Source organism: Cervus elaphus, chromosome 4 (assembly GCF_910594005.1).
Source record: "Cervus elaphus chromosome 4, mCerEla1.1, whole genome shotgun sequence".
Taxonomy (NCBI): domain Eukaryota; kingdom Metazoa; phylum Chordata; class Mammalia; order Artiodactyla; family Cervidae; genus Cervus; species Cervus elaphus.
In genome coordinates, this window is record NC_057818.1 from 43814355 (window position 1) to 43838262 (window position 23908).

General features: G+C 43.1%; 1 protein-coding gene across 1 annotated transcript in view; it reads left to right on the forward strand.

Annotated features, from left to right (window-relative positions):
- Positions 1–3656: 3656 nt before the first annotated feature.
- GPATCH1 (G-patch domain containing 1) overlaps positions 3657–23908 on the forward strand; it is a 56497-nt gene continuing 36245 nt past the window's right edge. The window contains exons 1-5 of the mRNA XM_043899079.1: positions 3657–3784; positions 11320–11454; positions 19887–19972; positions 21605–21765; positions 23588–23685. Of these exons, the coding sequence (XP_043755014.1) occupies positions 3712–3784; positions 11320–11454; positions 19887–19972; positions 21605–21765; positions 23588–23685 (553 nt within the window). The 5' untranslated portion in view covers positions 3657–3711. The remainder of the gene's footprint in view (positions 3785–11319; positions 11455–19886; positions 19973–21604; positions 21766–23587; positions 23686–23908) is intronic.

Consider the following 23908-nt stretch of genomic DNA (forward strand, 5'->3'; position numbering starts at 1 on the left):
TTTTTAAATGCTTTATAGTATTTTATCATAAAAGCTGTTCCCAGTACCTGTTGCTGTTAACGAATTGCTGCAAATCTTAACGGCTCCAAACAAGAACAATCATTGTATTGTTAACTCTCATGGTTCCAGAAGGGACTGAACGCAGCTAAGAGATTCTAGCTTGTGATCTCTCAGGCAGCTGTAGTCAGATGGCGACTGGAACTGGAGTAATTTTGAATCTTCCTTGCTCACCGGTCTGGTGACTGATGCTGATTATTAATCCCAGCTGGGTCATTGTCTGGACTATCAACCTAGCCTCTCCTCATGACCTGGCTTCCTCACAAAATGGAGATTAAGGTTCCAGGGCCAGCAGCCCAAGAAAATTGAAGCTATCCGTTTCTTAAAGCTTGGATGTGGTAAGTGTTATATTGACACTTTCATTGTATTCTTTTGGTCATAGTTGTGGAGCCTAGATTCAAGGGAGGGCACATGGACTCCACTTTTTGATGGGAAACTTGCCAAAAACTTCAAAACTGTGTTTCTTAAAATTTTTATTGGAGTAGAGTTAATTTACAATGTTGTGTTAGTTTCAGGTATACAACAAAGTCTATCAATTACCCCTAGAAGCTGTGCTTTTTTTGATGGCTTGTTTTTGGCCATGCTGTGAAGCATGCAGGATCTTAGTTCCCTGACCAGGGATCAAACTTGTGCCCCATGCAGTGGAAGCATGGAGTCTTAACCATTGGGCCACCAGGGAAACCCCTAGAAGATGTTTTTAAAATAACTTTTAAAAAAAGTCATGTACCATGACTTATTTAATTAGTTATTCATTCTTCAAAATTATTTATTGAGTGCTTACTATATTCCCAGCACTGTTCTAACCTCTGAGGATACAGCACAGAAAGAAAGAAAGAAAGAAAAACTGGCTCAAGGACTTCCCTGGTGGTCCAGTAGTTAAGTATCCACCTTCCAATTCAGGGGATGTGGGTTTGATACCTAGTTGGGGAACTAAGATCCCACATGCCTCAAGGCAAATATGCCTATGCGCCACAACTAAAGAAGCCCATGCACTGCAATGAGGACCCAGTGCAGTCAATATTAAACAAACCCAAAACTGGCTCAAATCTCTCCTTGGAGCTTATATTTCAATGGGAGCTTCCATTCCAATGCGGGAGAGAAAGACAATAGACATAATACTGAGTCAGTAACCTTTGAGCAGAGACCTGAAGCAGGTGAGGCTGTGAATCACGCCTGTGGTACCCTAAGCGGAGGGAACAGTGACTACAGGGGCCTTGAGGCCAGAGAGTGTCTTGAGTGCTCAAGAAACAGTCCTGACTCCAGAGATTCTGATTCAGGAGGCCTGGAAGCATGGGTAGGATGGACAGCTCAACAACATCCTAGTGATTCTCAGTCATGCAGACTTCTGACCCTCAGTTTGAAAATCTGGGCTTCCTTTCTCTGCTCCGTAAGAAGGAGTTTTGGGGTGGGACAATGGCACCCCTTTGAACAGATGTTTGTTTCCTTAGGTTCAGTAAGGGAGCCCTCAGTGTCCCTCACCCCACATCACAGCCTTTTGCTTGACTGCTTGCCTTTTCTTTTTACTTTCTCTTTTTCTTCATTCTCTTTTCAATTTTCTTTCCTTTTTATCTTTTTCTCGCTTTATTGCTCTTTTCCCCTTTTTCTCCCCTCCCTACTGTCATGATCTGTGCACAGATTGGAAAAGAATTACCAAACACGAGGCAGAAGGAGGGGAGAATAGAGTTTATTAGAGTGGGAGATGCATTAGGAATCTGCCTGCAATGCAGGAGACCCCGGTTCGAATCCTGCATTGGGAAGATCTGTTGGAGAAGGGATAGGCTACCCACTCCAGTATTCTTGGGCTTCCCCTGTGGCTCAGATGGTAAAGAATCTGCCCGCATTGTGGGAGACCTGGGTTGATCCCTGGGTTGGAAAGATCCCATGGAGAAGGGAAAGGCTACCCACTCCAGTATTCTGGCCCAGAGAATTCCGTGGACTCTTTGGGTCACAAACAGTTGGACACGACTGAGCCACTTTCATTTTTCATGGAGATCCCTTAAAAAAAATAGGAATAAAACTACAATATGACCTGGCAATGCCACTACTGGGCATATACCCTGAGAAAACCACAATTCAAAAAGACACATGTACCCCAATGTTCATTGTAGCACTACTGACAATAGCCAGGACATGGAAGCAACCCAGAAGTCCACCAACAGATGAATGGATGAAGAAGATGTAGTACATATATACAGTGGAATATTAGTCATAAAAAGGAACAAATTTGAGCCAGCCGTTTGAAGTGGATGAACCCAGAGGCTGTTATACAGAGTGAAGTCAGAAAGAGAAGAACAAATATATATTAATGAATATTTATGGAATCTAGAAAAATAGTACTGATGAACCTATTTGCAGGGACGGAATGAAGACGCAGAGAACGAACTTGTGGATACAGTGGAGGAAGGAAAGGGCAGGACGAACTGAGAAAATAGCATTGACATATATACACTATCATGTGTAAAAATGATAAGTAGTGGGAAGCTACTATACAATACAAGGAATCCTGCCTGGCACCTCATGACAACCCAGAAGGGTGGGATGGGCAAGGGGAAAGAGGCTGAAAGGGAGGTGATTATACATAAAATTATGACTGATTCCAGTGGTTGTTCAGCAGAAACCAACACAACATTGTAAAGCAATTATCTTTCAATTAAAAGAAAGATAGAGTGGTCGATGCTATTGGAACTGCAGACAGCTGGAGAGACAAGGTTTCCTGGAATAGTAGCCCATTTTTATAGCATCAAGACAAAGAAAACTCCTGTTTGGAGGGTGGCATTAAATGACTGGTTAGAGTGGTATAGGGCGGGTATTTTTTATCTAATATGAGGTCAGGGAGTAGGCTGGTTTAGAACAGGGAGACTCATGGCAACAGTTGCTTTGAGGCTCAGTTCTGGAGATGAGCTTGGTGCAGGGCTCCGCATCTGTGACCTCGGTATAGGGTTCCACACCTACACCCGCCACCTTCTTTCTCCTTTTCTTTTGATTTCTTTTTCTTTTATTTTTCTCTTTGACTAAGTGTTGCCCCAGACTACCTTCCCCGTGGGCATCAGCGTACCCCTGCCTGTGAATCCTTTCAGAGGTCTGGAAGGGGACTACACTTACTAAACCTAAGGGTGTTATACGGAAAGAGGAGCCTGGCAGGCTATAGTCCATGGGGTGGCAAAGAGTGGAACGCGACTCAGCGGCTAAAACAAGGGCGTTATAGTCAGGTAGCGCGCGCATGTGTGGGAGTAGAGGCAAGTTCCCCGCAATGAGGGGAGCAGAGTCTGCCAGCAGGGGAAGTTGGGGAAGGGTGTGGACCGGTCTGGGGAGGGGTGTGGAGGTGCGCAGGTTTCATGGAGAAGCAGCCGTCGGACAGCGGGGTGCATTCCACTCTCTCCCAGGCGCCTCCTCCAGACCGGCACCTGGTGTAGTTAGGATGGGACGTCGGGGCAGCCAAAGCCTCCGAGGCAACTCCTGAGGGGGTCTGCCTCCAACAAAACGGGTTTGAGAACCACCAGGCGCAGATCCCAAGAAAGAAGCTTGCCTGGCGGGGTCAGCACTTTCCGCGACTCGCGCTTGGAACTCGTAGCGGTTCGCGGAGAAGGAAGCGCGGAAAATGTTTGGCCGGTTGAGGCCGCCGTAGCGAGGGGGCGGGGTCCGGAAGGGAGCAGTATGGCGGCGCTGGACGGTGACAGCGACGAGGATTTGGTCAGCTATGGGACTGGCCTGGAGCCGCTGGAAGAAGGTGCGGGCTAGATTCGTCGCCAGAGCCTCTGGCAGACAGGCTGGGGGTCCAGGGTTCGGGGCCAGAACACTCAACTCTGTGCCAGACCTTTTCTGGCACTGGGGGAAAAGCTTGCGTGCTACGGGCTCTGGGAACAGCGACCAGAAAGGCGTGCACTGTGCTTTTGGGGTGCTTATGTTTTGGAGGGACGGATGAAAGTCCCGGAGGGATGGGAAATAGAAAGATGACAAATAGGTTCGTGTGAGAGCCGAGGTAGGGAAGCAGCGGTGGTCAGGCGATGTTTTTCCTAGGACAGGACGTTTGAGTTCAGACCTGAAACAGAAAGGAAGCAACGGTACGAAGATTTGGGTGAAGAGCATTTTAGGCAAGGCGAACAGCAAGTGCAAAGGCTCTGAAGTCGGAGCCAGTTTGGCAAATTGAGGAATAGGCCGGACTGTTGTGGGTGGAGCATACAGCACCCGGGAGAGGCTGGCGGAAGATGATCTCAGAGGAGGAGGTGGGGGTTGAACCTTACTTGGTGTGATCAGGGAATTTGGATGTTAATACTAAGTGTAGAAGAGTCATGGGGGAGGGGTTACACAAAGGAGGGATGTATGTTTTTAGGTTTATTCTATCCTTGATTTTGTGAGTCGGCCGGTTGGGGGTGGGCAGGAGTGAAGCAGGGAGGTTACCAAAATTAGGGCGATGATGGTGGCGGCGGTAAGTAGTGGTGAGTTGAGAGTACTTTGAAAGCAGCGCTGATCGCGAACTTGCTGGTGGAATGTAGGGGTGAGAGCAAGATGAAGCAAGGTTCTCCTCCATGTTTCTGGTCTGATCCACTTCATGACTTGATTTGTTGAGAAAAGTATGTATTGAGTAGCCAGTAAGAACTGACGGCAGTGCTAGCCCCGTGGAGGAAGACAAGGGAAGTATGGTGGGGAGGAGTTGTTTGCAGACTCCTTTTTTTCCCATCCTGACCGCATCCTGTCAGGTTGTTTGTACTTCTGGGACATAGCCACTGAGGACCCTCTTATTCCCTACAAACAGTTCAAATCATTAGAAACTTCTGCCAGATGCTGGCCCTGTATCTATTGTCTGGGTACAACAGACAAAGAATTGCTAGTCTCCTGAAAGCTTCTTATGTATTTAAAGACACCCCTTGCATTTCCTCTAAGACATCTCTGTACCACACTCAGTTCTCTAATAGATTCAGTTTAAAGTCCCCTCAACCCTAATTTGTCAAAGCTTTTCTCCAAGTATGGGACCAGAGTGTGGGTAAAGTGGGGCCATCACTAGGTACGTCCTTTATTTTAGGCTGTATTTCTTTAGTACAATCTAAGATTGCACCAGGTCTCCACAGTGGCTCAGTGGTAAAGAATCCACCAGCAATTCAGGAGCGGCAGAAGATGTGGGTTTGATCCCTGGATCGAGAAGATCCCCTGAAGAAGGGAATGGCTACCCCCTCCAGTATTCTTGCCTGGAGAATCCCATGGACAGAGGAACCTGGCGGGCTACAGTCCATGGGGTCACCAAGAGTCAGACGCGACTCAAGTGACTTAGCATGAACACACACGCACACAAGATCACATTAGCTGTATCGGCAAACACATCATCCCATAATCCCAAGGAATTTATTGAAAAAGATACTTGATTCAAGGAGTTTCGAATCTAGTTGAGAGCAAAAGTATGTGATTCACAAGCGCTAAAGTATGTCAAGTAGAGAAGGAATAACCTACACAAGCTAACAGGGAAACCTGAGAAGGCAGGATAGGAACCCCTGAAAACTGGTTGGAATTTAGGTATGCAGAACGAGGAAGGGTTAAACACACATGGGTGGAGGTTATTACAGCCTGTCAGGCAGCAGTTTGGGTCATTTCTATATTTCTGCTCACGGTTGTTTCCTTGTGAAGTGACATATTGTAAGTCATCAACTATTTGATCTATATTTTTCTAATTCTTCCTGTTTTGATGGTGTACAAAATCTGGAATGAAGCCTAATGGTCTAGCCAGTCTTTTGAAGTAGAGTGAATTTTTTTTTTTTTCTGTCCTAAAATCATCTTTTAACTTCTCATTAACTAGAAGTTTTTGAGGGCTGATCCATTGTTACCTAAGCACTTTGAAGTTAAAACACACTCTGACTACATTTTACAATGTAACATACTAGACCAATAACCACTTTTACCTCCTGCTTTGAAACTTTAGTGACAGGTTAGACAAACACTGGTAGAGGAGGGACTCTATTACTTGATTAGAGTTGCTGGCCCTGACAGAAAGTTTTATTGGTTAAGAGACAGTGAAGGGATTTCCCTGATGGTCCAGTGATTAAAAGAATTTGCCTTCCAATGCAGGGGGTGTGGATTTGATCCCTGGTCGGAGAGCCGAGACCCCACATGCCTTGGGGCCAAAAAACCAAGACATAAAACAAGCAATATTGTAACAAATTCAATAAAAACTTAAAACATGGTCCACATTTTGTTTAAAAAAATCTTAAAAAAAAAACAGTGGAGCTTAGCTCAGTGCTCTGTGATGACCTAGAGAGTTGGGATGGGGGCTTGGGAGGGAGAGATGTGTGTGTGTGTGTATCTGATTCACATTGTTGTGCAGCAGAAACTAACACAACATTGTAAAGCAATTGTACTCCAATAAAAAAAAACAGAACCTTCAGAAAAAAAAAAAAACGAGACAATGACTGATCTGTTATACACAGGCTCTTGGACACATAGGTGCTCTGGGCTGGAAGCTTATCTGACCTTGGGGCTTATCTTATCTTCCCTTAGATGCATTCACTTGGCTGTAGAAACCTTCTCATCTCCAGCTCATCCTGCACTCAGATTAATTTAGGCCCATTTTCTTCTTCCTTGGTGCTGTGATTCTCCCACTTAAAACTACCTTTGACCCCCAGTCGCCCACAGGACGCACCTGGACCCTGCAGCACGTGTTCCATGTCCGCTGCACCATCTGTCCTTGTGTATTTATTTAGTTTTGGCTGTTCTGGGTCTTCACTGTGTGCAGGCTTTCTCTAGTTGCAGCGAGCAGGGGCTACTCTTTGTTGCTGTGCAGGGGCTTCTCACTGTGGTGGCTTCTCGTTGCAGAGCTCGGGCTCTAGAGCGTGGGCTCAGTAGCTGTATTGCAGGGTTCAGCTGACCCACAGCGTGTGGGATATTCCTGGAGCAGGGATCGAATCCGTGTCCCCTGCATTGACAGGTGGATCCTTAACCACTGGACTACCAGGGAAGCCCCCATCTGCTCTTCTGGTTCCATCTTCCGTGGCTTCCTTCCAGTCAGACTGTATTACCTTCTCTAACATCTTACCTTCCCCTTTTAGACCTTCTGTTTCCTGTTTCCTGATGGAATGAATGCCTCTGGGTGATGTTGTGGGCCTTGCACTTTGTCAGAGCAGTTCCTGAAAGCAGGTCTCCTCTGCTGGACTCTGAGTGCCCTGGGAACAGGAGTGGAGTTGTGTTTAGTTTTCCACACCCAGGTCTAGAACAGACCTGCTTCCTCTGGAAGGCCCTTAGTAAACTCCTGGTGGGGGACAAGTAAAGGGCAGAATGGATTGCATCCCTGACTTGAGTTGAAATCTGATTTCAGTTTTGTGCTTATTGGTTGTGGAACTTAGTTCAGGTCAGTTCAGTCACTCAGTCATGTATGACTCTTTGCGACCCCATGAATCGCAGCACGCCAGGCCTCCCTGTCCATCACCAACTCCTGGAGTCTACCCAAACTCATGTCCATCGTGTAGGTGATGCCATCCAGCCATCTCATCCTCTGTTGTCCCCTTCTCCTCCTGCCCCCAATCCCTCCCAGCATCAGAGTCTTTTCCAGTGAGTCAACTCTTCACGTGAGGTGGCCAAAGTATTGGAGTTTCAGCTTCAGCATCAGTCCTTCCAATGAACACCCAGGACTGATCTCCTTTAGGATGGACTGGTTGAATCTCCTTGCAGTCCAAGGGACTCTCAAGAGTCTTCTCCAACACCACAGTTCAAAAACATCAATTTTTCGATGCTCAGCTTTCTTCACAGTCCAACTCTCACATCCATACATGACTACTGGAAAAACCATAGCCTTGACTAGATGGACCTTTGTTGGTAAAGTAATGTCTCTGCTTTTTAATATGCTATCTAGGTTGGTCATAACTTTCCTTCCAAGGAGTAAGTGTCTTTTAATTTCATGGCTGCAGTCACCATCTGCAGTGATTTTGGAGCCCCTCAAAATAAAGTCTGACACTGTTTCCACTGTTTCCCCATCTATTTGCCATGAAGTGATGGGACTGGATGCCATGATCTTAGTTTTCTGAATGTTGAGCTTTAAGCCAACTTTTTCACTCTCCTCTTTCACTTTCATCAAGATGCTTTTTAGTTCCTCTTCACTTTCTGCCATAAGGGTGGTTTCATCTGCACATCTCAGGAACTTAAGGCACTTCTTTAATCAGAGCATCCTTATCAGGGTATGATAAATGAGATAAAAGTGTGAAAGGAAAGGATTAGTTATTATTAGTAGTGATAATTATCACAGGGCCTCCCTCAAATGCCACTCCCCGCTGGAGTTTTCTTGTGCTGTGATTAGAGGTGGTGACTCTCACTCAGGAGCCCCATGGAGCCTAGTGGCTCCCACACTGTGTGGCCCCCATCATCTGCTGCTGGGTTCTGCTTAGTTGTCGACCGATCTTACCTCCATTTTCATCTCAGGAGTACCTGGAGAACCAAGCAAGACAGAACCTTGAGTTGGTGGGACCTGTCCTGTCTCACCTTAACCTGGTGGTTCACAACTAGGGATGAGTTTGCCCCCCAAGGGACATTTGGCAATGTCTGGAGACATTTTTGGTTGTCATGCTTTATTGGGACAGGGGTGTTACTGGCGTCTAGTGTTACAGGCTAGGGATGCTGCTAACCATGCTGAGTCAGTCCCGCCTAACGAGGGATTATCCAGCACAAGGGAGTCACTCCAGCTTAGCCTGGAGTCAGCCAGGTGCACGTGTGGTCATGGAGCGTGTGGGCTGCATTTGTTAGAAAGGGTGAAAATCTTGGCCTGTGGCACCCAAGTTGTGATTCAGTTCTGATTCAGTTCTTTAGAATGAAATGAAATTTCTAACTGATACTAACCAAGCTTTGCTATGGCCAGCAACTGCGCTCAGCTCCTCACATGTGGGTTTTAATCCTTAGCACCATCCTAAAGGTGATTCAGTTATCACCCTAATTTTGTAATTGTGGAGACTGAGGCTTGGAGAAATCAAGAAACTTGCCTAAGGTCACAAACCTAGGAAGGAGGAGGGTAGCTAATAGTCTAGAAATGACCTAAAGCCTCCATAAGCTACAAGTAAGAATTTAGGACTATGAGGCTAAGCATTTGTTTACTTTTTGTTCCATTATCCAGAAGTAGTGACTGGCTGAATTACTGAAGTAACAGGTACCCAGGGGCCTTAGAGCATGTCTTGCCTACTGTATGTACTACTACTTTGCTGTTGTTCAGTCACCAAGTTGTGTCTGACTCTTTGAGATCCCATGGACTGCAGCTTCCCACGCTTCCCTCTCCCTCACCGTCTCCCAGGGTTTGCCCAAGTTCGTGTCCATTGAATCGGTGATGCCATCCAACCTTCTCATCCTCTGTCTCCCTCTTCTCCTTCCTCCTTCAGTCTTTCCCAGCATCAGGGTCTTTTACAGTGAGTCAGCTGTTCGCATCAGGTGGGCAAAGTATTGGAGCTTCAGCTTCAGCATCAGTCCTTCCAAGGAGTATTCAAGGTTGATTTCTTTTAAGAACGACTGGTTTGCTTTCCAAGGAACTCTCAAGAGTCTTCTCCAGCACCACAGATCTTTGGCGCTCTGCCTTCTTTATTGTTCAGCTCTCACATCCATACATGACTGCTGGAAAGACCATAGCCTTGACTACTGCTAATAACAACAGAAGCTGGTACTTTAAAGGCCTTTATTTGTGTGTCCCTCTTTTTACCAAGAACTTCACATGCATTTTCTGATCTAATTTGCTTAACGGGTCTATGAAATAGATGTTGCTATTAGTGTCATCTCTCTTTTACAGATGAGGAAGTTGAGGCGCAGAGAGGTTAAGATGACCAGAATCCCAGTGCTAGTCAAGGTGGGCTTGCTGTGACTCTCCACTTGGAGCACTTAACTTCTATGTAACTTGCTTTCTGAACTGAATATCTGAAAGTAACGTGATGGTTACTTTTTATTTTAAATAGATGCAGAAGTTTTCATTGGAATTGATAAAATTAGGCAGTAATTTGTGCTGTGGTACCTGAAACTTTACACGTAGGGAATTTTTAGGTGAGGCTGAAATTTTTGTTTGTTTTGGCTGCACATCATGGACTGAGGAGCCTGGTGGACTACAGTCCCTGGGGTCGTAAAGAGTTAGACACAGCTGAGAGACTAAGCGCACAAACACACATGTCACGTGGGATCTCAGTTCCCTGACTAGGGATCAAACCTGTGCCCCCTGTGATGGAAGCCCAGGGTCTTACCCACTGGACGGCCAGAGAAGCCCGAAGGCTAAAATGTTTTGTTGGGCCTCCTTCGTGGCTCAGACGGTAAAGAATCTGCCTGCAACGCAGGACACCCGGGTTCGATCCCTGGGTTGGGAAGATCCCCTGGAGAAGGGAATGGCTACCCACTCCAGTATTCTTGCCTGGAGAATTCCATGGACAGAGGACCCTGGTGGGCTACCATGGGTTCGCAAAGAGTCGGACATGACTGAGCTACTAACACTCACTCACTTGTTTGTATGATATAGCAACTCAGCCCTTTCCAACAAAGTAGGAAAAGGAATAAATTTAAAGAACGGTAACTGCAGTCCATGGGGCTGCAAAGAGTCAGACACAGCTTAGTGACTAAACAACAACAGCAAATCTGTGGAATCAAGAGAGTCCCAGAAATAAGGAAACGTAAGCTTTGGGGAAAATGGGCAATATCAGTGGAGAAATTCTGGACTCAGGGATACCACAAATTTGCAGGAGAGATGTAGAAGTGTTTCTCTCTGCCATAATCCTCTGCACGCCCTGTGCCACTCCAGAAGCTTGCCTGCTTGACTGCCAGCAGGTTTCACCTCCATGGGCTGGAACCCTCGCCCCAGTGTAATTCAGTTTCATAATGGAACTTAGTGGGAAAAGCAGGCCACTTTGCTAAAACATATTTCTAATATAAATATTAAAAGAGATATCTATAATTTTCTTAGAACTGTAAATAAAATATATACAAAATATTAAATATATTGTTTTAATTGATAAAATATATTGTTTTCTAAGCTACACGCTCTATTAAAATCTAGGAAAAGCAACTTGAATTATATTTGAAGCTACAAGAAGTGAACAATTCATTACATTTAAGAAATGATCTTTGGGACTTCTCTGGCAGTCCAGTGGGTAAGACTCAGTGCTTCCACTGTGGGGGGCCTGGGTTGGATCCCTGGTCAGGGAACTGAAATTCTGTGAACTATGTGGCATGACCAAATAAACAAATAAATAAAACAGTGCTCTTTCCCCTAAATCCTCTATAACCCACCACCGCCTTCTCTCTCATACAAAAAATTTTTTTTTTCTTTTTCAGGTGAGAGACCAAAGAAGCCAATTCCTCTTCAGGATCAGACCGTCAGAGATGAAAAAGGAAGGTATAAACGATTTCATGGAGCCTTTAGTGGAGGTTTCTCTGCTGGTTACTTCAACACTGTTGGCTCAAAAGAAGGTAGGATTTTCTTAATTACAGCTACTGTATGGCTAAAGCAAATGATTGAAATATAATAAGATTTTCACTCCTCTGCCCCCCACCCTTCCCCCCACCCCCAGCAATGCTCCCTTTAAAAAAAACTTCTAAAAACATGTTAGTATAGGGTTAGCTGAAAAGTTTGTTTGGGTTTTTCCACACAGTGTAATGGAAAGGTATTGGCCAACCCAGTAGGTATACTGTAGTCGTTTGTGTTCTTTGGATGTTTCCAGAGTGAACTTGTGTGTTGTTCATTGATTACAACCTGAAGGTTTGACTTTAAAAAAAAGAAAAAGATACATCCTAACCAGATAATTGGACTTCCCAGGTGGCACTACTGGTAAAGAAGCCACCTGCCGATACAGGAGACCTAAAAGATGAGGGTTGAGTCCCTGGGTTGGGAAGATCCCCAGGAGGAGAGCATGGTAACTAACCCACTCCAGTATTCTTGCCTGGAGAAGTCCATGGACAGAGGAGCCAGGCAGGCTACAGTCCATTGGGTTGCAAAGAGTCAGACACGACTGAGGTGACTTAGCGCAGCACAGCCAGGTGATTAAATGATGACGGTGACTTCTGTTTCCCACTGTATCTCGCCTCAGGCGGTGCTCTCACGCAGTTCTCTCAGGGCGTCTTCATCTCACACGACTCTGTCTATGGCGGGCGAGTGTCACAGCTGTTTTGTGGGTGAGGACACTGGTCTTGACCCTAGGGTCCACAGTATCACTTGTCCGTACATGTTGTCCACCTGGAGAAAAGAAAAATCAACCAAATTTTTTACATTATGCAGCACTGTAAATTCTGTACTGCTTAGTGTATGTTTTAAAAAAATGTTTTAACAGAGAAACTGAAAGAAAATGATGTACGTATATCAAATATGAATTAAAATGACTGGTTAACTCACCTAGCAGTTATTAAGAACAAGATGAGCCAAATCTGTGATTTTTTTTTTAATTACTCATACATAATAATGATAGTAAAATAAAGATGGAAAACAATACAAGAAAGTGAAAGATAGAAAGCAGGTAAGAAAAATAATTAGGGTAAATAAGATGGTTTAAAGTTCAATATCAATCAGGATGGAGAACACATGTAAATCCATGGCTGATTCATGTCAATGTATGACAAAAACCACTACAATATTGTAAAGTAATTAGCCTCCAACTAATAAAAATAAGTGGAAAAAAAATTTTTTTTTAAATAAATAAAAAATAAAAAAATTTTTTCTACCCAATGTATATTCCCAATTAGGAGGAAAGATGCAAATAGAATAAATTAAGAAGTCAATAAAATTATTTTCAAGGGTTTGGAAAAAATAAAAAAAATAAAGTTCAATATCAAGAATGTATAAAGATCAATTCAATGAACTAATGATCAAAATATTTGAACAGTTTACTCCAGAAATGCTACATAGAATGTTCAGCCTTATTATTATGAAAAGCAAAATTAGGTAACTAAGGCACTAATTAAAGAAGCATATTTATAAAATGTTAAAAATGGCAGTCGGGCTTGTGAAGAAAGAAATATACGAGTAGACTACTGATGGTTATAATTATGGCTGTATGTATATTATAATTAAAAAGTAAGACCAGCTCAAAGGATTAGTCATCACAGATAGACTGTGATATGTTAATACACTGGAATATCTCCTTACCTTCAGGAGTGACAGATTCAAGCACTGTGCAGCTACAGGGCAAAGACTGTAGGAATCTGAATGGGGAAGCCGCTGGGCCCAGTGTATTCCCTGGGAGAGCTGACCTTCACTCTCCTGGGGTTTCTCCCGAATTGTCCTGGAAGCCAGCCCCACCCACATACTGGGTGTTGGTCTGCTCCATACTCCTCAGCTCCTCGAGACTCTGGCAGGAAGTCAGAAAGGACATGAGATAAAATTAAAGCAGTTTATCCCAGAGGGTTCTGGGTGCATTTGACCTCCAGTGCAATTTCTCTCTGTAGGCGCGGCACAGGCTTCGTAACCATGAGTGGGAACAGGGCTGTTAGTTGTAGGACTCAGGAGTTTGATGGAGTTGGGGGCCTGGTGTGGATGGCCGTTGCTGACATTAGACTGTGCTGTGCTAGGTTGCTCAGCCGTGTCCGACTCTTTGCGACCCCATGGACTGTACCCCGCCAGGCTCCTCTGTCCATGGGATTCTCCAGGCAAGAATGCTGGAGTGGGTTGCCATTTCCTCCTCCAAGGGATCTTCCCAACCCAGGGATCGGGCCCAGGTCTTCTGCACTGCAATTGGATTCTTTACTATCTGAGCCACCAGGGAAACCCACTCTTAGACTAGCCGGGTTGAATCCTTTCGTGGCTGACTAATGCACCTTGACGTAGTGTTTCTTTGATATGTTAGTGTGTGCCTGCTAAGTCGCTTCAGTCATGTCTGACTCTTTGCAACCCAATGGACTGTAGCCCGCCTGGCTCCTCTGTCCATGGGATTCTCCAGGCAAGAATACTGGAGTGGGTTGCCATGCTCCCCTCCAGGGGATCTTCCCTAACACAGGGATCAAACCCATGTATCCTGCAGATCCTGCATTGCAGGCGGATTCTTTACTGCTGAGCCGCCAGGGAAGCGCCTTGATATGTTAGTCTGTTAGTGTATTTTGCTATCCTGGTGGTCTCAGAGAGGACCTTCCTTTTAAGGTGATCTTTCTTCTTTCTTCTGAGATCTAGTTGGGTTCCTTTCACTGTTTAACTTTCTTTTTTTTAATTTATTTTTTTATTGAAGGATAATTGTTTTACAGAATTTTGTTGTTTTCTATCAAACCTCAACATGAATCAGCCACAGGTATACAAATATCCCCCCACCTTTTGAACCTCCCTCCCATCTCCCTCCCCATCCCACTCATCTCTAGGTTGATACAGAGCCCCTGTTTGAGTTTCCTGAGACAAACAGCAAATTACCGTTGGCTGTCTATTTTACATATGGTAATGTAAGTTTCCATGTTACTCTCTCCATACATCTCACCCTCTCCTCCCCCTCCCCATGTCCATAAGTCTATTCACTGTGTCTGTTTCTCCATTGCTGCCCTGTAAATAAGTTCTTCAGTACCATTTCTCTAGATTCCATATATGTGCATTAGAATATGGTATTTATCTTTCTCTTTCTGACTCACTTCACTCTGTATAGTAGGTTCTAGGTTCATCCACCTCATCAGAACTGACTCAAATGCATTCATTTTTATGGCTGAGTAATATTCCATTGTGTATATGTACCACAACTTCTTTATCCCTTCATCTGTTGATGGACATCTAGGTTGCTTCCATGTTCTAGCTATTGTAAATAGTGCTGCAGTGAACAATGGAATACATATGTCTTTTTCAATTTTGATTTCCTCAGGGTATATGCCTAGGAGTGGGATTGCTGGGTCATATGGTGGTTTTATTCCTAGTTTTTTAAGGAATCTCCATACTGTCTTCCATAGTGGCTGTATAATTTACATTCCCACCAGCAGTGCAAAAGCATTCCCTTTTCTTCACACCCTCTCCAGCATTTATTGTTTGTAGACTTTTTGTTGATGGCCATCCTGACTGGTGTGAGGTGATATCTCATTGTAGTTTTGATTTGCATTTCTCCAATAATGAATCATGTTGATCATCTTTTCATGTGTTTGTTAGCCATCTGTATGTCTTCTTTGGAGAAATGTCTGTTTAGGTCTTTTTCCCACTGTTTGATTGGCTTGTTTGTTTTTCTGGCATTGAGTTGTATGAGCTGCTTATGTATTTTGGAAATTAATCCTTTGTCAGTTGTTTCATTTGCTATTATTTTCTCCCATTCTGAGGGTTGTCTTTTCACCTTGCTTATAGTTTCCTCTGCTGTGCAAAAGGTTTTAAGTTTATTCGAGTCCTACTTCTTTACTTTTGTTTTTATTTCCATTACTCTAGGAGGTGGGTCATAGAGGATCTTGCTTTGATTTATGTCATCGAGTGTTCTGCCTATGTTTTCCTCTAAGAGTTTTATAGTTTCTGGTTTTACATTTACGTCGTTAATCCATTTTGAGTTTATCTTTGTGTATGGTGTTAGGAAGTGTTCTCATTTCATTCTTTTACATGTAGCTGTCCAGTTTTCCCAGCACCATTTATTGAAAAGGCTGCCTTTGCCCCATTGTATATTCTTGCCTCGTTTGTAAAAAATAAGGTACCCATAGGTGCGTGGGTTTATTTCTGGGCTTTCTATCTTGTTCCATTTGTCTGTATTTCTGTTTTTGTGCCAGTACCATACTGTCTTGATGACTGTAGCTTTGTAGTATAATCTGAAGTCAGGAGGGTTAATTCCTCCAGCTCCATTCTGCTTTCTCAAGACTGCTTTGGCTATTCAGGGTCTTTTGTGTTTCCATATGAATTGTGAAATTTTTTGTTCTAGTTCTGTGAAAAATGCCATTGGTAATTTGATAGGGATCACATTGAATCTGTAGATTGCATTTGGTAGTATAGTCATTTTCACAATATTGATTCTTCCTACCCAAGAATATGGAATATCTCTCCATCTGTTTATGTTGTCTTTGATTTCTTTCATCAGTGTCTTATAGTTTTCTGTGTACAGTTCTTTTGTTTCCTTAGGTAAGTTTATTCCTGGATATTTAATTCTTTTTGTTGCAATGGTGAATGGGATTGATTCCTTAATTTCTCTTTCTGATGTTTCATTGTTAGTTTATAGAAATGCAAGTGATTTCTGTGTATTGATTTTGTATACTGCAACTTTGCTAAATTCACTGATTATCTCTAGTAATTTTCTGATACTATCTTTAGGGTTTTCTATGTACAGCATTGTGTCATCTGCAAACAGTAAGAGCTTTACTTCTTTTCCGATCTGGATTCCTTTTATTTCTTTTTCTTCTCTGATTGCTGTAGCTAGGACTTCCAGAACTATGTTGAATAATAGTGGTGAAAGTGGACACCCTTGTCTTGTTCCTGATCTTAGGGGGAATGCTTTCAGTTTTTCACCATTGAGAATAATGTTTGCTGTAGGCTTATCATATATGGCCTTTACTATGATGAGATAGGTTCCCTCTATTCCCATTCTGGTTTTGGTATCAGGGTGATGGTGGCCTTGTAGAATGAGTTTGGAAGTGTTCTTCCTCTGCAACTTTTTTAAAGAGTTTTAGAAGAATAGGCATTAGCTTTCTATAGATGTTTGATAGAATTCTCCTGTGAAGTCATCTGGTCCTGGGCTTTTGTTTTTTGGGAGATTTTTGATCACAGCTTTAATTTCAGTGCTTGTAATTGGGGTTGTTCATACTTTTTATTTCTTCCTGGTTCAGTCTTGGAAGATTGAACTTTTCTAAGAATCTGTCCGTTTCTTCCAGGTTATCCATTTTATTGCCATATAGTTGTTTGTAATAGTCTCTTATAATCCTTTGTATTTCTGCATTGTCTGTTGTAACCGTTCCTTTTTCATTTCTAATTTTGTTGATATGATTCTTCTGTTTTTTTTCTTGATGAGTCTGTCTAAAGGTTTGTCAATTTTGTTTATCGTCTCAAAGACTCAGCTTTTAGTTTTATTAATCTTTTTTGTTGTTTCTTTCATTTCTTTTTCATTTATTTCTGCTTGGACCATTATGATTTCTTTCCTTCTACTAATTTAGGGGTTTTTTGTTCTTCTTTTTCTAGTTGTTTTATGTGTAAAGTTAGCTTGTCTATTTGATGTTTTTCTTGTTTCTAGAGGTAGGATTGTTTTGCTGTTAATGTCCTTCTTAGAACTGCTTTTGCTGCATCCCATAGGTTTTTGAGTTGTCGTGTTTTCATTGTCATTTGTTTCTAGAAATGTTTTTATTTCCCTTTTGATTTCTTCAGTAACCTGCTGCTTCCTTAGAAATGTGTTGTTTAATCTCCATGTGTTTGTGTTTCTTACAATTACAATTTTCTTGTAATTGATATCTAGTCCCATAGCGTTGTGGTTGGAGAAGATGCTTGATATGATTTATGCTCTTGAGAAGGTGTATTCTTCTGCATTTGGAATGGAATGTCCTGAAGATGTCAATGAGATCCATCTCATCTAGTGTATCATTTAAGATTTGTGTTTCCTTATTAATTTTCTGTATTGATGATCTGTCCATTGGTGTGAGTGGGGTGTTAAAGTCTCCTACTATTATTGTGTTACTGTCAATTTCTCCTTTTATGTCTATTAGTGTTTGTCTTATGTATTGAGGTGCTCCTATGTTGGGTGCATAGATATTTACAATTGTTATGTTCTCCTCTTGGATTGATCCCTTGATCATTATGTAGTGTCCTTCCTTATTTCTTGTAATCTTCTTTACTTTAAGGTCTATTTTGTCTGATAAGAGGATTGATACTTCAGCTTCCTTTTGCCTCCCATTTGCATGGAATATATTTTTCCATCCTCTCACTTTCATTCTATATGTGTCTTGAAGTATGAAGTGGGTTTCTTGTAGACAGCATATATATGGGTCCAGTTTTTGTATCCATTCAGCCAGTCTGTGTCTTTTGGTTGGAGCTTTTAATCCATTTACATTGAAAGTAGTTATTGATATATATATTGCTATTGCCATTTTCTTAATTGTTTGGGACTGATTTTGTAGATCTTTTTCTTCTCTTGTGTTTCTTGACTATATAAGTCCCTTTAACATTTGTTGTAAAGCTGGTTTGGTGGTACTGAGTTCTCTTAACTTCTGCTTGTCTGAAAAGCTTTTTATTTCTCCATCAATTTTGAATGAGATCCTTGCTGGGTACAGTAATCTTGTTTTTTCCCTTTCAGTACTTTACATATATCCTGCCACTTCCTTCTGGCCTGCAGAGTTTCTGCTGAAAGATCAGCTGTTAAGCGTATGGGGTTTCCTTTGTATGTTACTTGTTGCTTCTCCCTTGCTGCTTTTAATATTCTTTCTTTGTGTTTAGTCTTTGTTAGTTTGATTAGTATGTGTCTTGGCCTGTTTCTCCTTGGGTTTATCCTGTATGGGACTCTTTGTGCCTCTTGGACTTGATTGACTATTTCCTTTTCCATGATGGGGAAATTTTAAAGTATAATCTCTTTGAAAATTTTCTCATACCCTTTCTTTTCCTCTTCTTCTGGGACCCCTATAATTCGAATGTTGGTGTGTTTGATATTGTCCCAGAGGTCTCTGAGACTGTCCTCAGTTCTTTTCATTCTTTTTACTTTATTCTGCTCTTCAGAAGTTATTTCCACCATTTTATCTTCCAGCTCACTGATTCGTCCTTCTGCTTCAGATATTCTGCTATTGATTCCTTCTAGAGTATTTTTAATTTCAGTGATTGTGGTGTTTGTCTCTGCATGTTTTTCTTTAATTCTTCTAGGTCTTTGTTAATTGATTCTTGCATTTTCTCCATTTTGTTTTCAAAGTTTTTGATCATCTTTACTATCATTTTTCTGAATTCTTTTTCAGGTAGTTTGCGTATTTCCTTTTCATTTATTTGGACTTCTGTGTTTCTGGTTTGTTCCTTCATTTGTGTGGTATTTCTCTGCCTTTTCATTATTATTTTTTTAAACTTATTGTGTTTGAGGTCTCCTTTTCCCCAGCTTCAAGGTTGAATTCTTTCTTCCTTTTGGCTTCTGCCCTCCTAAAGTTGGTACAGTGGTTTGTGTAAGCTTGTATGGGGTGAGATTTGTGCTAAGGTTTTGTTTGTTTTTTCTCTGATGGCCAAGGCTGAGAGAGGTGGTAATCCTGTCTGCTGATGATTGGGTTTGTATTTTTGTTTTGTTTGTTGTATAGATGAGGCATCCTGCACAGGGTACTTCCGGTGGTTGGGTGATGCCCGGTCTTGTATTCAAGTGGTTTCCTTTGTGTAAGTTCTCATTATTTGATACTCCCTAGGGTTAGTTCTCTGGTAGTCTAGAGTCTTGGAGTCAGTGCTCCCATTCCAAAGGCTCAGGGCTTGATCTCTCTTTATTCATGCAGCTTTTCATCCACTCAACCATCAGGTGTTCTGATGATCCCACTGTGCCCCAGGTACAGAGCTCTGAGCCAAGGACTCAAAGATGAAGGGTTCCTGCACATAAGAGAGTAAGAGAGTGTGTATTCTCACTCCCAGAGGAGCCTCCTTTTGAATTGCTGGCTCAGGAACCCAGGCTCCTCCCATGTTGTGGCTCCATGTTTCTCTAAGTCCTTGGAGTTCTCTCTATTCAGTCATCTCAGTTCAGTTCAGTCACTCACTCGTGTCCGACCCACTGTTTAACTTTCAATGTATAATTTGATTTCTCTTGGTTGTAAATTCTTCTGGGGAAAGAAAAATTTCTCACTGTATCCCCTAAGTTCTGACAACAGGGCACATGGAAATTAATAAGTTTATGTGGCCTAATTGTGTCTATGTAAACAGTGAGCTGAGAAGGCACTGAGAATTTGTAGTTATTGGAGGTTTCAATTCCATATGTGTTATTTAGTTATTTAGTTATAAACCAAAATACCATCTAGGATTATAACGTTCTAAACTCTTTTCTTTCAAGGATGGACACCCTCTTCCTTCGTGTCTTCACGACAGAACAGAGCAGACAAGTCTGTTCTTGGTCCCGAAGATTTTATGGATGAAGAGGTGGGTGTGCAGAACTATAACCACCAGGTTGCCAGTGGGATGTGAGTGGGTGGTTGCTGTAGCACCTTCTCTCTTCCTAGAAAGTCCAGTGCACGATCTCCTCTTTGTAAGATTTAATCTTTTTGGTATTTGGACTTTATAGTGCCCTGTATGTGAATGGATTCTCATTCATTGGTGTAGTGCCTGAACAGGCTGGCACCAGTTTCTAAAGTCGAGTGTAAGCAAAAGGTCATATATAGGCAAATTTACTTAAAAATGCCTCAATTGCCCCAAAAATGCACCGTCTGCTGAGCTGAGTCCTTAGCCTTCCACAGCGACTCTTAAAACACATACTGCTATTTCACTTCAGTTCAGTTTAATCGCTCAGTCGTGTCCGACTCTTTGCAACCCCATGAACCGTAGCATGCCAGGCCTCCTTGTCCATCACCAACTCCCGGAGTTCACCCAAACTCATGTCCATTGAGTTGGCGATGCCATGCTGCTGTTTAAGGAGGAGTAAATGACTGGAGAAAGGAGTGAAAGGAAGTTCCATGCAGGCATTTGCGTGTCTCATTAAAGCAATCATGACCGCCAACTTCTTAGGGGTAAACAGTGGGGGGTTCTAAGGTGGTCCTGCAGCCCAAAGGTTGGGCTCTGTTTTCTTGTAAAATTAAACCTGTTCTTTAAAACCTATTCATGAGTTCATTTGTGATAAAGATTAAGTACTTATATGGGCATTCTTTAGGCTGCAGGCCAGGGGTGGTCCTTTTCCTGTTTGACCTGCATAATCTATGAGGAAGCATATCTAATGAAACAAGTCTAGATGTCAGCAGGGTCCCAGGTTCTTAGTAATCTTCTGCACATCAGCTTGTCCTTACACGAGCTCTCTTTGCCATTGTGAGGTGGCTGTGGTAGTTTGAGGTGGCACGTTTGTGATGACGTTACCCAGTGGAAAGAGGACTTTCTTTTTGGAATCTTTTCTTGAGAGCAAAGAAACCATCTGGTGGATTTTCCCTCACATCTGCTCTGGTGAATTCTTTTATACCCATTCTTAAAGAGTCCCTGGCAAATAAAATGGGATCAGAATGCCTGGCTTAGATAAGACATGAACCACCGCCCCTCTCCTGAACCCTCCATACCCTACCAGAGACACCAGTGCTGAAATGCACGGTGGCTCAGAGAAGGCTGGTGCCTGGACAGCCTCAGGGTTCTGTGGGGAAAGAGGAAGGGGCATTGGTTGTTGGACAGGCTACCGACAGTAACTGCTTCAGTAAATGCAAAAGCTCCTAACACTAGGCCTGGCACAGAGGTGCTCCTGAATACTTGCTGACTGCGGCTCCAAGATTACCCGCTTCACACTGACCTTTGAGATATTGTCCAAGAAGAACAAACAACACAGCCCTTACTTCCTGTCTTCCTAGCGTGGCGCTGCCTGCAGTGGCTTCACTGAGCGGCCACTGTCAAGCCACTTTGTCGTTGGCCGCTGGCCTTAGCTTATCCAAACCACTGTGAAAATCAGCTGCTCTGCTGATTCTTAACTCAGTTTCATAGTTCTAACTTTTTTTTTCAAAGAAATAAAGCCATGTGATGTATCATACTTAATTACTTTCCAAATAATGTGAGTAACTGTTTGATTTTTTTTTTTTTTTTAAGGATCTTAGTGAATTTGGGATAGCACCTAAATCGATTGTTACCACAGACGATTTTGCTTCTAAAACCAAAGATCGGATACGAGAAAAGGCCCGGCAGTTAGCAGCGGCTACTGCCCCTATTCCTGGAGCCACTCTGCTTGATGACCTGATAACACCAGCAAAGTAAGAAGGATTTTTTTGTAATTAATTCATTTATGTGGCTGCACTGGGTCTTGGCTGAGGCTTCCAGGACCCTTGATCTTGGCATGCAGGCTCTTTTAGTTGCAGCTTGTGGGATCAGCTGGTAAAGAATCTGCCTGCAATGCAGGAGACCTGGCTTCGATCCCTGGGTTGGGAAGATCCCCTGGAGAAGGAAAAGGCTACCCACTCCAGTATTCTGGCCTGGAGAATGCCATGGACTGTATAGTCCATGGGGTCGCAAAGAGTCAGACACTGACTGAGCGACTTTCACACACTTACTGTGGGATCTTTGGTTGTGGCATGTGTGATCTTGTTCCCTAACCAGAGATGGAAAGTAGTCCCCTGCATCGGGAGCTCAGAGTCCTAAATGCTGGACCACCAGGGACATCCCCAGAAGAATTTAATTCTGACTTCTCTGATCTTGGCACCACTGCCTTGCCTATGTATGATAATCTTGTTGTTGTTCAGTCACTCAGTCTTGTCCGACCCTTTGCAACCCCATGAACTGCAACATGCCAGGCTTCCCTGTCCTTCACTGTCTCCCTGAGTTTGCTCAAACTCATGTCCATTGAGTCAGTGATGTCATCCAACCATCTCATCTTCTGTTACACCCTTTTCCTCTTGCCCTCAATCTTTTCCAGTGAGTTGGCTCTTTGCATCAGGTGGCCAAAGTATTGGAGATTCAGCTTCAGCAACAGTCCTCCCAAAGAATATTCAGGATTGATTTCCTTTAGGATTGACTGGTTTGATTTTCTTGTTGTCCAAAGGACTCTCAAGAGTCTTCTCCAGTGCAACAATTCAAAAGCATCAATTTTTTGGTGCTCAGTCTTCTTTGTGGTCCAACACTCACATCCATACATGACTACTGGAGAAATCATAGCTTTGACTAGATGGACCTTTGTCAGCAAAGTGATGTCTCTATTAAATACACTGTCTAGGTTGGTCATAGCTTTTCTTCCAAGGAGCAACCATCTTTTAATTTCGTGGCTGCAATCACCATCCGCATTGATTTTGGATCCCAAGAAAATGAAATCTGAGACTGTTTCCACATTTTCCCCATCTATTTGCCTTGAGGTGATAGGACTGGATGCCATGATCCTTGTTTTTTGAATGTTGAGTTTTAAGCCAGCTTTTTCACTCTCTTCTTTCACCCTCATCAAGAGGCTCTTTAGTTCCTCTTCTCTTTCTGCCATTAAAGTGGTATCATCTGCATGTATGAGGCTATTGATATTTCTCCTGGCAGTCTTGATTCCAGCTTTAATTTATCCACCCTGGCATTTTGCGTGATGATAATCTTAATTAAGGTTAATCTGGCTGCAAGTAGGAGAAGCCCTCTTAGCCTAGCTTGAGTACAAAAGGGGGTTTTCCTAACAGGACCTTGCGCTGTTACCACATGGCATAACTCTAGAACTCTAGCAGCTGGCTGTGTTACTGGAGGCTACAGAGCTACTAGGAGCTGGTGTGGCTTCCCTCTGACCCCGTGCCTCACAATTTTAAGGGCGCTTTCCTCATTCTGCATACCTCCTTGTTCTGCTCCTGGGCATGTGGCCTGATTTGGCAGCCTCAGACCATCATGGCTTCCCAGGCCACATGCTTGGCATCTGTCTGCCGCTCCCAAAGCCCTGGGAGAGGGGGCATCTGATGGACTTCCCCAGGTTCATTCGGCTGTGGTGGGAACAGTAGGGCCGTGCAATCCTAGCAGGGATGGGAGAAGGGCTCAGGCATGACAGATATATGAGTTGCTTGTTTCCTACTGTTCCTTGGTTGTTTCAAAAAGTTCGTTGTTGGTACCTTGATATCCTAGATTATCTGTTGGTTTTGAATTGCTAAGAAAAATGGGTTGGAAGGAAGGACAAGGAATTGGTCCTCGAGTAAAGAGAAGACCACGCCGACAGAAACCTGGTATGTATATTGATTACTATTCTGCAGCATACTTTTTAAAAATATTTACTTGGCTGTGCCAGGTCCCAGTTGCAACATGTGGGATCTTTGATCCTTGCTGCCTCAGTTGTGCCATGCAGACTTTTTTTTTTTTCAAAATTATGTATTTATTAATTTATTTGGCTGTGCTGGGTCTAAGCTATGGCACTCGGGATGTTTGATCTTCATTGCAGCATGTGGGATC